This window comes from Schistocerca piceifrons, chromosome 11 (genome assembly GCF_021461385.2).
Source record: "Schistocerca piceifrons isolate TAMUIC-IGC-003096 chromosome 11, iqSchPice1.1, whole genome shotgun sequence".
NCBI lineage: Eukaryota > Metazoa > Arthropoda > Insecta > Orthoptera > Acrididae > Schistocerca > Schistocerca piceifrons.
The window spans coordinates 132,821,373-132,836,331 of NC_060148.1; the positions used below are offsets into that span (position 1 = coordinate 132,821,373).

At 42.7% G+C, this 14,959-nt stretch overlaps 1 protein-coding gene across 1 annotated transcript in view; it reads right to left on the bottom strand.

Annotated features, from left to right (window-relative positions):
- Positions 1–14,959, bottom strand: part of LOC124719799 — a 293,431-nt gene that overhangs the window by 32,488 nt on the left and 245,984 nt on the right. Inside the window, exon 18 of the mRNA XM_047244994.1 lies at positions 9,095–9,214. Coding sequence (XP_047100950.1) covers positions 9,095–9,214 — 120 coding nt within the window. The remainder of the gene's footprint in view (positions 1–9,094; positions 9,215–14,959) is intronic.

Here is a 14,959-nt window from a genome sequence, read left to right on the forward strand (position 1 = left end):
AGTATAGGTAAAACTCGGAGCAATTAGAGCTCGCACGAGTGGCCCAATGATAAAGTCCAAGACTACTGAATCAAATAAGTCAGATTCCATCCTCGGAATCGTGTTAACAGAGATACGAGTGCCGACAATGTGACATATTGGAAGATGTTGCGTCGAGCGACTGTAGGGGGATATGAGATTACTTACACAAAATTTTGTGTCGGTGGGATGAATGGCAGCTAGCTCTACACATAGAAAAATGTAAATTAGAGTAGACAAGCAGGAGAAAGAAACTTGTAATGTTCGGATACAGCGTCAGTAGTGTTCTGGTCGATGCGATCACGTCACGTAAATACCTGGTCGCAATGCTGCAGAGTGATACGAAACGGAACGAGCACGTGAGGATTGTGATAGTGAAGGCGAGTGGTCAACTTTGGTTTATTGGGAGAATTTTAGGTAAGGTGGTTCATGTATACAGGGTACCGCATACAGAACCCTAGTGCGACCTATTCTCGAGCACTGCTCGAGTGGTTGGGATCAGTACCAGGTCGGATTAAAGGATGACATTGAATCAATTCAGAGGCAGGCTGCTAGATTTCTTACTGGTAGGTTTAAACAGTAACAAATCTTACAGAGATACTCTGGGAACTCCAATGGGAATCCCTGGAGGAAAGATGACATTCTTTTCCAGGAATGCTACTGAAAAAAATTTAGAGAATTGGCATTTGAAACTGACTGCAGAATGATCCTAGTGACGCCAACATACATTTCGCATTAGGACCACGAACATATGAGACATTAAGGCTCGTACACAGGCATACAGGCAGTTGAAACTTCCTGGCAGTTTAAAACTGTGCTGTACCGAGACTGGAACTCGGGACCTTCGCCTTTACTGGGCAAGTGCTCTGCTGTCTGAGCTACCCGAGCAAGACTTACACCCTGTTCTCACAGCTTTAATTCCGTCAGTACCTCATCTCCTACCTTCCAAACTTCCCATTCATTCTGCATACAGGCAGTTGTTTTTCCCTCACTCTACCTGTGAGTGGAACACGAAAGGCTACAACTAGTAGGAGTAGTAGTAGAAGTAGTAATAGTAGTACAGGGCACCCTCCAACATGCACCATGCAGTGGCTTGCAGAGTATGTATGTATGTATGTAGATGCAGACCAGTTGTTCCCTACCTTTCTTAGACCATTACCCCTGAATGCAATCGGACATTAGTTAGCACTCCGACCCACCCCGTCCCCCTTCTCCACATTATCACTAACTTTAGCACCTAACTAAACTTTAGAATGGAATACTTTTCTTGGAACACTATTTACATTGTGTGTGTGTGTGTGTGTGTGTGTGTGTGTGTGTGTGTGTGTGTGTGTGTGTGTGAATGAAGAATGATGACATTCGTGGTGCATTGCAAGAGCTACCCGCAACTCTTTCTCAGAAAAGGAATCTAACTATCCAAAGTGAGGGTATGACACTCGATACAAAACATACTTCCCCTGCATTACTCCTCTCCAGTGTGGCACTTGCCTGACCTGCATTCTTCAGTCCCATTTAAAATCAAGCAAAAGCAGATTTGTGTACTATACTCACTGTTCGTAAATCACTTCACTGCCGCATTCCTTACTTCTTGATTGGCAGAAATTGGACAACTTCAGTTGTTCAAGCTTTGTGTCTTCTTCTTCTTCTTCTTCCACTACTACTACTAACTCTGTCCAGCACTATGATAGCCCTTAGGTAGTTACTGCTGTGTTGAGCTGGCAAATTATTAATTTATCTGTTTCGAACCAAATAATGAACCAATTTCTGGGCTATTGAAGGTACTACCTACAACTTGGAGAAGGCATTATCTTGAGATATTTAGCATTTGTTACATATACGTTTCATTTTTATCATAAGCGATGTAAGGGACAAAGCACAACATGTGTGTGTAGTCGGTGGACTATGTGAGGAACCTGTAACCTCCACTGCACTAACTGAGAAAAAATAGTTGTTGTTGTTGTGGTCTTCAGTCCTGAGACTGGTTTGATGCAGAGGACGCCATCATCATTTAACCGTACAGTAAAGCTGCATGCCCTCGGGAAAAATTACAGCTGTAGTTTCCCCTCGCTTTCAGCCGTTCGCAGTACCAGCACAGCGAGGCCGTTTTGGTTAGTGTTACGAGGCCAGATCAGTCAATCGTCCAGACTGTTGCCCCTGCAACTACTGAAAAGGCTGCTGCCCCTGTTCAGGAACCACACGTTTGTCTGGCCTCTCAACAGATACCCCTCCGTTGTGGTTGCACCTACGGTACGGCTATCTGTATCGCTGAGGCACGCAAGCCTCCCCACCAACGGCAAGGTCCGTGGTTCTGGGGGGGGCAGGGGGGGGGGGGAAGTTATACACTATGTGATCAAAAGTATCTGGACACCCCCAAAAACATACATTTTAGATATTAGTTGCCTTGTGCCGCCAGCTACTGCCAGGTACTCCATATTAGCAATCTCAGTAGTCATTACACATAGTGAGAGAGCAGAATGGGGTGCTCTGCGGAACTCTCAGACTTCGAACGTGTTCAGGTGACTGGGTGCCACTTGCGTCATATGTCTGTACGCGAGATTTCCACACTACTAAACATCCCTAGGTCCACTGTTTTCGATGTGATAATGAAGTGAAAACGTGAAGGGACACTTACAGCACAAAAGCGTACGGGCCGATTTCGTCTGTTGACTGACAGAGACCACCGACAGTTGAAGTGGGTCGTAATGTGTAATGGACAGACATCTATCCAGACCGTCATACAGGAATTTGATACTGCATCGGGATCCACTGCAAGTACTAAACAGTTAGTCAGGAGGTGAGAAAACTTGGATTTCAGGCTAGAGCGGCTCCTCATTAGCCACACATCACGCTGGTAAATGCCGAATGACGTCTCGTTCGGTGTAAGGAGCATTAATGTTGGACGATTGAACAGTGGAAAAACGTTGTGTGGAGTGACAAACCGTGGGAGACAATGTGGCGATCCGATGGCAGGGTGTGGGTATGACGAATGCCCGGTGAATGTCATCTGCCAGTCTGTGTAGTGCAAACAGTAAAATTCAGAGGTTACGGTGTGGTTGTGTTTTTTTTTGGAGAGAGCTTGCACCCTTTGTTGTTTTGTGTGGCATTGTGACAGTACAGGCATACACTGACGTTCGAGCACCTTGTCGCTTACCACTGTCAAAGAGCAATGTTTCGACACAATCGAGCACCTGTTCGTAATGCACGGCCTGTGGCAGAGTGGTTATATGACAATAACATCCCTGTAATGGACTGGCCTGCACAAAGTCCCGACTTCAGGCCTACAGAACACCTTCGAGATGTTTTGGAATGCCGACTTCGTACCAGGCCTCACCGACCGACATCGGTACCTCTCCTCAGTGCTGCATTCTGTGAAGAATGGGCTGCCATTCCCCGAGAAACCTTCCAGCACCTGATTGAATGTATGCCTGCAAGAGTAGAAACTGTCATCAAGTCAACAGTGGGCCAACACCATACGGAATTCCAGCATTGCCGACGGAGGGCAGCACGAACTTGCAAGTCATTTTCAGCCAGCTGTCGAGATACTTTTGATCACATTGTGTACAGTCAGTATTACAGTAATTATGATAATAGTAATGATCTTTTGAAAATAATTTAGTTTCATGCAAACAGAATCGAATTGTTTGGTTTTTACCCCCCAGAAAATTTAATTTTACTCCTCAGGGGGTAATTACCCCCAGGTTGGAAACCACTCACACACAGAGTCCTAGGATTTTTATCTATCACTTAGCACTTCTCTCACCTCTATTAATGTGAAAAACTGTTACTTGCATCGCGGTTCAGTTTTCACGTTAAGCTATTGGTGCCCCTATAACTGGAAGAGAAAGTCAGTTGAGATGTGGAGGAAATACCATCTCCACTAGGATCCTGCCTAGCAGAGCACAGCCCAGTGTTCACACTGGCCTTCAGATCGATGACAGTTTTACTTTTACGTCATAAGGGAGTGTTCGAGCTCGACTGGCAGTTTCCGTGTGGACGCACACGAATAAAAATGATTAATTATCTTCCGTTTCTTGTTAAGATTGTACATTCTGTGTGTGGGTGTTCTAGACAGGTACGTGTGCCATTACACGAGAGCTGAAATCGTGGACCAACGTCCGAGGGCACAGCAGATATGCAGCGTGGTCCGGCATTCTTTCAATACTCAATTGGGAGGCACACCAGAGAATGTGTACCACCTGCTGCCGCTTTCTCTTTTGTTTTATACTGGTTACAGAGCAGTTGTAATATCATACCTGCCCTGTGTGAGATGCCAGATCTCAGTGCTGCTGTCCCCTCCCCGCCTACCGCATTTCTGCCCATCAGAACGCTGAGTGCCTGATTAAAGATATTTTTCCGTGTAGAATTCCATTATTTCAAATTTGTATCCTCCAAAGGATACTAATTTAAATTATAATGTTATGCTGTGTGTACAGGGTGAGAGAAGTTCCCGATTTCAAATTTAAACATCACAAAAACTATGAGGCTCGTTCAATAACATATTTATTGTTAAGAGTCAGAATTTGGTGACAATATACATCCACTTTTGTTGTCCGTATCCTATTTTTCTAACAGTCTCCATCACATTCTACGGCAGTGCGCCAACGTTGTCAAAGAGTGTGTATTCACCGGTGGTAAAAGCTCTTGTCAGGGTGTGTTTCAGTGCTACTGTGAATTGTGAAATGGATAACATGAAGGAGCAATGGATTCGCATCAAATGCTGTTTCGAGTTGAAGAACACTGCAGCTGAAACACACGCGTGCTGGCAAAGGCATTCGATGAGAGTACACTGTCGAGCTAGAAAACTTGAGAGTTTTGAGCACTTTGAAAAAAACTAAGAATTTGTGGCAGACATTTGCTCGACAGTCGACGTGCATGATACCAGAAACAATCACATAATGCACGAGCTGATTCGTGAAGACTGAAGGCAGACAATTCGTGGTAAGACTCGGGCTATCGTACGGTACGAATCAACAAATTCTAGACGAGGAACTGAATGTAAGATGAATTGCAGCAGAGTCTGTCACTCACCTTCTCAGATTCGACCGACAAAACCTCGGGATTCGGACGTGCACTGAGCTGCAATAAAGAGTTCGAGAGTATGCAAAATCCTTATCTAGAGTCATAACGGGTCACGAATCTCGGGTCTGAGGTCGACAAGATCGCAGTGACGTGAAGTCAGTGCCGATCGTATTTTTTGACATTTGGGGAGTAGTGCATAATGATTTTGTTCCATTCGGTCAGCCTATCAGCAGACAACTTTACTCTGTGCCTTTGAGGTGACTAAGGAATAATGTTTGGCACAAATGGCCAGAGTTACGGAAAAAGAAAGGTCGATCGGTGCACCGTGACAAAGCACCCGTGCACGCCTCGCTCAGTGTGAAGGAACTGATGGCCAAAACAACACAGCAACGCTCCCCACCCTCCCTACTTGCCAGGCCTAGCACTGTCCTACTTCTACCTGTCCCTGAAGATGAAAATTGTGTCGAAAGGGTGACATTTTGACTCGACTAAGAACACCTCACAGGAATCACAACACATCCCGAACACCCTTCATTCTGTATACTTCCAGGGGTGCTTCAAAAAATGGGAACAACACTGGGGTCATTGCATATAAGCCTGATATGACTACTTTGAAGGTGGCAGAGGAAACTAGGACGTAAGTATAGTTTTCCAAATTTTGCAGTGAAATTCTCGGATATTTTGGGTAGCACCTCGTACACTGCTGGGAACTATATTCCAGCTTGTGATACCTTATGTTGCTGAGTGGGTCCCATCAACCAACATAAGTAACTTCAAATTTTTATTTTTAAATATTTGCTAATTTTCTAACTACAGTGTATTTTGTTTGATGACCAACTGCTTTAAGAACACTTGACAACAACCATTTGTCAAAACTGAAAACTGCAATTGGAATACAAAATATTTTAACACCCTCAAGCAGCATAACTTCATTCAAAACTATGTGGGCCGTATTTTTTTTACACCTCCAATCACTTTGTATAGAAGCTACGCAAAGGCAGAAAGTGGACATGCGCACATGCACTGTAGGCTACTACGCAACTCTTGCGCTACACACTTCGCCATTGCCGACCTCAAGACATCAGTCTGCAATGCCTACAGCCACATAAACATGGCTGCCGTCATTGTTGCTCCCATCAAGTGTGAATTACGAAGTGTAATTCGGTTTCTGCAAGCAGAAGGGAATAGTGCAGCAGAAATTCATTGGAGAATGAGCTGAGTGTATTGTGATAACTTCACGACTGATGGTGTTGTGTGTGAATGGTGCCAAAAGTTTAAAAATGGCCAAAATGATGTGCACAATGAAGGGGGCCAAGGACGCAAGTCTGTCGTTACAGCTGACCTTGTCGAACGAGTTGACAGAATGGCTAGAGAAAAATCATAGGTTCACCGTAACTGCTTTGTCTACGGAAATTCCAGAAGTTTCAAGATCTGACATGTTGTTGTTGTGGTCTTCAGTCCTGAGACTGGTTTGATGCAGTTCTCCATGCTACTCTATCCTGTACAAGCTGCTTCATCTCTCAGTACTTACTGCAACCTACATCCTTCTGTATCTGCTTAGTGTATCCGATCTTGGTCTCCCTCTATGATTTTTACCCTCCACGCTGCCCTCCAATACTAAATTGGTGATCCCTTCATGCCTCACAACATGTCCTACCAACCAATCCCTTCTTCTAATCAAGTTGCACCAAAAATTTCTCTTCTCCCCAATTCTATTTAATACCTCCTCATTAGTTATGTGATCTACCCATCTAATCTTCAGCATTCTTCTGTAACACCACATTTCAAAAGCTTCTATTCACTTCTTGTCCAAACTAGTTATCGTCCATGTTTCACTTCCAAACATGGCTACACTCCATACAAATACTTTCATTATCCTCGTTTTGTTTTTGTTGATGTTCATCTTATATCCTCCTTTCAAGACACTATCCATTCCGTTCAACTGCTATTTTAAGTCCTTTGCTGTCTCTGACAGAATTACAATGTCCTCGGTGAGCCTCAAAGTTTTTATTTCTTCTCTGTGGATTTTAATACCTACTCTGAATATTTATTTTGTTTCCTTCACTGCTTGCTCAATATACAGATTGAATAACATCGGGGATAGGCTACAACCCTGTCTCACTCCCTTCCCAAGCACTGCTTCCCTTTCGTGTCCCTCGACTCTTATAACTACCATCTGGTTTCTGTACAAATTGTAAATAGCCTTTTGCTCCCTGTATTTTACCAAGCCACCTTCAGAATTTGAAAGAGAGTATTCCAGTCAACATTGTCAAAAGCTTTCTCTAAGTCTACAAATGCTAGAAACATAGGTTTGCCTTTCCTTAATCTAGCTTCTAAGATAAGTCGTAGGGTCAGTATTGCCTCAAGTGTTGCAATATTTCTACGGAATCCAAACTGATCTTCCTCGAGGTCTGCTTCTACCAGTTTTTCCATTCGCCTGTAAAGAATTCACGTCAGTATTTTGCATCTGTGACTTATTTAAGTGATTGTTCAGTAATATTTTCACATCTGTCAGCACCTGCTTTCTTTGGGATTGGAATTATTATATTCTTCTTGAAATCTGAGGGTATTTCGCTTGTCTCATACATCTTGCTCACCAGACGGTAGAGTTTTGTCAGGACTGGCTCTCCCAAGGCTGTCAGTAGTTCTAATGGAATGTTGTCTACTCCCGGGGCCTTGTTTTGACTTAGGTCTTTCAGTGCTCTATCAAACTCTTCATGCATTATCGTATCTCCCATTTCATCTTCATCTACATCCTCTTTCATTTCCATAATATTGTCCTCAAGTACATCGCCCTTGTATAGACCCGCTATATACTCCTTCCTTACTCTATATACTCCACCTTACTGTTTTCCCTTCTTTGCTTAGAACTGGGTTTCCATCTGAGCTCTTGATATTCATACAAGTGGTTCTCTTTTCTCCAAAGGTCTCTTTAATTTTCCTGTAGGCAGTATCTATCTTACCCCTAGTGAGATAAGCCTCTACATCCTTACATTTGTCGTCTAGCCATCCCTGCTTAGCCATTTTGCACTTCCTGTCGATCTCATTTTTGAGACGTTTGTATTCCTTTTTGCCTGCTTTATTTATTGCATTTTTATATGTTCTCCTTTCATCAATTAAAGTCAATATTTCTTCTGTTACCCAAGGATTTCTACCAGCCCCCGTCTTTTTACCTACTTGATCCTCTGCTGCCTTCACTATTTCATCTCTCTAAGCTACCCATTCTTCTTCTACTGTATTTGTTTCCCCCATTCCTGTCATTTGTTCCCTTATGCTCTCCCTGAAACTCTGTACAACCTCTGGTTTAGTCAGTTTATCCAGGTCATCTCCTTAAATTTCCACTTTTTTACAGTTTCTTCAGTTTTAATCTACAGTTCATAACCAACAGATTGTGGTCAGAGTCCACATCTGCCCCTGGAAATGTCTTACAATTTAAAACCTGGTTCCTAAATCTCTTTCTTACCATTATATAATCTATCTGATACCTTCTAGTCTCTCCAGGCTTCTTCCATGTATACAACCTTCTTTTATGATTCTTGAACGAAGTGTTAGCTATGATTAAGTTGTGCTCTGTGCAAAATTCTACCAGGCGGCTTCCTCTTTCATTTCTTAGCCCCAATCCATATTCACCTACAACGTTTCCTTCTCTCTCTTTTCCTACTACCGAATTCCAATCACCCATGACTATTAAATTTTCGTCTCCCTTCACTATCTGAATAATTTCTTTTATTTCACCATACATTTCTTCAATTTCTTCGTCATCTGCAGAGCTAGTTGGCATATAAACTTGTACTACTGTAGTAGGCATGGCCTTCGTGTCTATCTTGGCCACATACACTCTAGAATTACTAAACATTTAGGCTACAAAAAACTTTGACATTATTGGCGGCAACATTTTTTGAAGAGGGTATTGCAAAGCCTGGCCACAGGTACAATAAATGTCTCAATGTTTTTGGTGATTATGTTGAAAAGTAACCAAAGACTGCACACTCAAAATTGCCATTCAGAGGTGGCAGAAGATATGAGAACTGCCAGCACAGATGAGCAGCCAACCGACCTTTGAAACAGAGGGCCACAGTGCGCGCAGGGCCTCCCTGAAGGCGATCATCTCGCGTGGCGACGCGAAGTACAGCACCCAGTCTCCGCTCGTGGCATGCACCTCGCGGCACGAGAACTCCTGCAACAGGGGCACACATACCGTCAGCGTAGTAAAATGAAGTTACCAGGAGGTAGAGTGAATAGCCATTACTTATGAGAGTAGACTGATAAGTCTGTGATTTCTGTATACAAAATAATGTTATTAAACAAAAACTTTACTTTCTCGACATTCTCTCCTTTCAGCTCAGTACCTTTATCATCTTTTATTCATTTTTTAATCCTTACAAGAAATACTATTTTTCAAGGTATGTAAAATAGAAAATTTGTTCAAGCACTATGTTTTCACTGGCCCAAATTTCTTCTGACCGAGTCAATGTTTGAGGTATGTGAGGATGCAGAAGTCACTCCAAGATAAATGTGGAGAGTAGGGTGGATAGGTATCAGCTCGTAGCTTAATTCCATAAATTTTGCCATGGAAAAACAGATGTGTAGTTGTGCCGACTGTCCTGGTGAAAGAGAACCCTTAGCTTCTATCAACTGGAGTTTTTTTTTTTTAAATATATTTTTGTGGAATTGATCCTGATGCAGCACAATATGAGAATGTTCCATTTACCCTTTGCAAGGTAGTTAAAGTAGTTATAAATTCACTGTAGAACTGTGCTTGATATCAATATTACCAGCAGTGACAGTTGCAGATGTCATGTATCAAAATAGAAGTTGGGCAAAATAGCAGTCTATAAATATCACACCTTGAGAATTGCAAAAGACTGTCACCATGAGCCTTGGCACTGACAAAATAGTTTTTTTAAGGATTAGTTCATTGAGGGAAATCTATTTGTAGGATTGTGCTTTTGTTTTGTGTTGAATGTAATGGGTCTACACTGGTGACCAAAATTAAAGCAACAAACCAAAATTTTGCAAGGTTGCATTTATTTTGCCACAAAACAATATACTAGTGTGATAGTAAAGTAGAAACAATATAAAGAATACAGAATTTAAACAACTGCAACATGCATAATGGTAGACAAAAATGTTCTTTGTTTTTTCCACCTTAACAGATTTACACACAGATTCCGACAACTGGTTAATGCATTCATTTTTCTCCATTTTCGTTAAATCACACACAATTACTGCATTTAGATGCTCTCTACAATGCTCTAATCTTACACAGAATAGATATATGACTTCAATGCAAATAAGAAACTTGTAATTTGGGTATGATCTCTCATCAAAGTCATGAACTTATCAGCCTGACCTCACATTTTTAAGAGAAATATTTTTTTAGTATTGCCAATACATGCACTGAATGCAAAAAAAAAAAAAAAACCATTCCCACCTTCTGAAACATCTAGTTTCTAAAGGAATGTGTCTGAGCATGTTACTCAGACCTCAGATTGAGGGGACCCATGTGTTGTAGGGAAGAGGGAAAACAGAAGTGAAAGGGCAGGAATCACAGAAAGCAGATAATACAGGGTGATTCAAAAAGAATACCACAACTTTAGGAATTTAAAACTCTGCACCGACAAAAGGCAGAGCTAAGCACTATCTGTCGGTGAATTAAGGGAGCTATAAAGTTTCATTTAGTTGTACATTTGTTCGTTTTAGGCGCTGTTGACTAGGCGTCAGCGTCAGTTGATGCTAAGATGGCGACCGCTCAACAGAAAGCTTTTTGTGTTATTGAGTACGGCAGAAGTGAATCGACGACAGTTGTTCAGCGTGCATTTCGAATGAAGTATGGTGTTAAACCTCCTGGATAGGTGGTGCATTAAACATTGGTATAAACAGTTTACAGAGAATGGGTGTTTGTCCAAAGGGAAAAGTTCTGGACGGCCGAGAACGAGTGATGAAAATGTAGCACGCATCCAGCAAGCATTTGTTCGCAGCTCAGGAAAATCGACTCGCAGAGCTAGCAGAGAGCTGCAAATTCCACAATCAACTGTTTGGAGAGTCCTACGAAAAAGGTTAGTTATGAAACCTTATCGTCTGAACGTCAACTACCCGAGGCGATGGATCGGCCCGTGACAGGGCACTTCATCACTGGCCTCCAAGAAGCCCTGATCTTACCCCCTGCGATTTTTTCTTATGGGGGTATGTTAAGGATATGGTGTTTTGGCCACCTCTCCCAGCCACCATTGATGATTTGAAATGAGAAATAACAGCAGCTATCCAAACTGTTACGCCTGATATGCTACAGAGAGTGTGGAACGAGTTGGAGTATCAGGTTGATATTGCTCGTGTGTCTGGATGGGGCCATATTGAACATCTCTTCACTTGTTTTTGAGTGAAAAAAAACCTTTTTAAATACTCTTTGTAATGATGTATAACAGAAGGTTATATTATGTTTCTTTCATTAAATACACATTTTTAAAGTTGTGGTATTCTTTTTGAATCACCCTGTACATTGGTTCGGTTAGAACTGTGCCAGATTCAGTCCATAAATGATACACACATCAAAAAAATTTTTGCATCACCCTGGTTCCCAGAACTCTTGAAAATAGATGTTGACTGTGGATATTGTATCACAGACACAGTCCCTTTGACTGTTCAGAGATGTCACTAAACCCGCCCAAAGATGCAAACAACCATGCATGAGCAAAGCACCTATTAGACAGATGGGGTCCGACAGCCAATCAGTTCCCATCATTCCACCAGGAAGGAGGTACACAGTTCGTGTTGTCTGTAGTTCAACCGTGCCTGGATGGCCAATACTACAGTTTGATCATGTTCGCATTGTTACTTTGTGCCAGGAAGGGCACTCAACAAGCAAAGTGTCCAGGTGTCTCAAGAGTGAATCAAAGCGATGTTGTTCAGTCATGGAGAAGATAGAGAAAGACAGGAACTGTAAATGACATGCCTCGCTCAGGCTGCCCAAGGGCTACTACTGCAGTGGATGACTGCTACCTATGGATTACGGCTCGGAGGAACCCTGACAGCAACACCACCATGTCGAATAATCTTTTTCGTAGAGCCACAGGATGTCGTGTTATGATGTTTTGGTTCCATGTTGTTTTGGGGTGGCATTATGTGGGGCTGACGGATGCTTCTGTTGGTCACGGAAGGCACCGTAACGGCTGTACGATATGTGAACGCCATCTGACCAATAGTGCAACCATATTGGCAACATGTTGGCAAGGCATTCATATTGGCAACATGTTGGCAAGGCATTCATCTTCATTGACAACAATTTGCGCCCCCATCGTGACCTCCTTCAGGATAACGACATCGCTGGACTAGAGTGGCCAGCATGTTCTCCACACATGATCCTTACTGAACATGCCTGTGATAGATTGAAAAGGGCTGCTTATGGACGACGTGACCCACCAACCACTCTGAGGGACCTATGCTGAATCGCCATTGAGGAGTGGGACAATCTGGACCAACAGTGCCCTCTACATCTACATCTACATCTACATCTACATCCATACTCTGCAAGCCACCTGACGGTGTGTGGCCGAGGGTACCCTGAGTACCCCTATCGGTTCTCCCTTCTATTCCAGTCTTGTATTGTTCGTGGAAAGAAGGATTGTCGGTATACCTCTGTGTGGGCTCTAATCTCTCTGATTTTATCCTCACGGTCTCTTCGCGAGATATACATAGGAGGGAGCAATATACTGCTCGACTCTTCGGTGAAGGTATGTTCTCGAAACTTTAACAAAAGCCCGTACCGAGCTACTGAGCGTCTCTCCTGCAGAGTCTTCCACTGGAGTTTATCTATCATCTCCGTAACGCTTTCGCGATTACTAAATGATCCTGTAACGAAACGCGCTGCTCTCCGTTGGATCTTCTCTATCTCTTCTATCAACCCTGTCTGGTACGGATCCCACACTACTGAGCAGTATTCAAGCAGTGGGCGAACAAGTGTACTGTAACCTACTTCCTTTGTTTTCAGATTGCATTTCCTTAGGATTCTTCCAATGAATCTCAGTCTGGGATCTGCTTTACCGACGATCAACTTTATATGATCATTCCATTTTAAATCACTCCTAATGCGTACTCCCGGATAATTTATGGAATTAACTGCTTCCAGTTGCTGACCTGCTATTTTGTAGCTAAATGATAAGGGATCTATCTTTCTATGTATTCACAGCACATTACACTTGTCTACATTGAGATTCAATTGCCATTCCCTGCACCATGCATCAATTCGTTGCAGATCCTCCTGCATTTCAGTACAATTTTCCATCATTACAACCTCTCGATACACCACAGCATCATCTGCAAAAAGCCTCAGTGAACTTCCGATGTCATCCACCAGGTCATTTATGTATATTGTGAATAGCAACGGTCCTATGACACTCCCCTGCGGCACACCTGAAATCACTCTTACTTCAGAAGACTTCTCTCCATTGAGAATGACATGCTGCGTTCTGTTATCTAGGAACTCCTCAATCCAATCACACAATTGGTCTGATATACATATGCTCTTACTTTGTTCATTAAACAACTGTGGGGAACTGTATCGAACGCCTTGTGGAAGTCAAGAAACACGGCATCTACCTGTGAACCTGTGTCTATGGCCCTCTGAGTCTCGTGGACGAATAGCGTGAGCTGGGTTTCACACGACCGTCTTTTTCGAAACCCATGCTGACTCCTACAGAGTAGATTTTTAGTCTCCAGAAAAGTCATTATACTCGAACATAATACATGTTCCAAAACTCTACAACTGATTGACGTTAGAGATATAGGTCTATTGTTCTGCACATCTGTTCGACGTCCCTTCTTGAAAACGGCGATGACCTGTGCCCTTTTCCAATCCTTTGGAACACTACGCTCTTCTAGAGACCTACGGTACACCGCTGCAAGAAGGGGGGCAAGTTCCTTCGTGTACTCTGTGTAAAATTGAACCAGTATCCCATCAGGTCCAGCGGCCTTTCCTCTTTTGAGCAATTTTAATTTTTTCTCTATCCCTCTGTTGTCTATTTCGATACCTACCATTTTGTCATCTGTGCGACAATCTAGAGAAGGAACTACAGTGCAGTTTTCCTCTGTGAAACAGCTTTGGAGAAAGACATTTAGTATTTCGGCCTGTAGTCTGTCATCCTCTGTTTCAGTACCATTTTGGTCACAGAGTGTCTGGACATTTTGTTTTGATCCACCTACCACTTTGACATAAGACCAAAATTTCTTAGGATTTTCTGCAAAGTCAGTACATAGAACTTTACTTTCGAATTCATTGAACGCCTCTCACATAGCCCTCCTCACACTACATTTCGCTTCGCGTAATTTTTGTTTGTCTGCACGGCTTTGGCTATGTTTATGTTTGGTGTGAAGCTCCCTTTGCTTCCGCAGCAGTTTTCTAACTCGGTTGTTGTACCACGGTGGCTCTTTTCCATCTCTTACGATCTTGCTTGGCACATACTCATCTAACGCATATTGTACGATGGTTTTGAACTTTGTCCACTGATCCTCAACACTATCTGTACTTGAGACAAAACTTTTGTGTTGAGCCGTCAGGTACTCTGTAATCTGCTTTTTGTCACTTTTGCTAAACAGAAAAATCTTCCTACCTTTTTTAATATTTCTATTTACGGCTGAAATCATCGATGCCGTAACCGCTTTATGATCGCTGATTCCCTGTTCTGCGTTAACTGTTTCAAATAGTTCGGGTCTGTTTCTCACCAGAAGGTCTAATATGTTATCGCCATGAGTCGGTTCTCTGTTTAACTGCTCAAGATAGTTTTCAGATAAAGCACTTAAAAAAATTTCACTGTATTCTTTGTCCCTGCCACCTGTTATGAACGTCTGAGTCTACCAGTCTATATCCGGCAAATTAAAATCTCCATCCAGAACTATAACATGGTGGGGAAACCTACTCGAAATATTT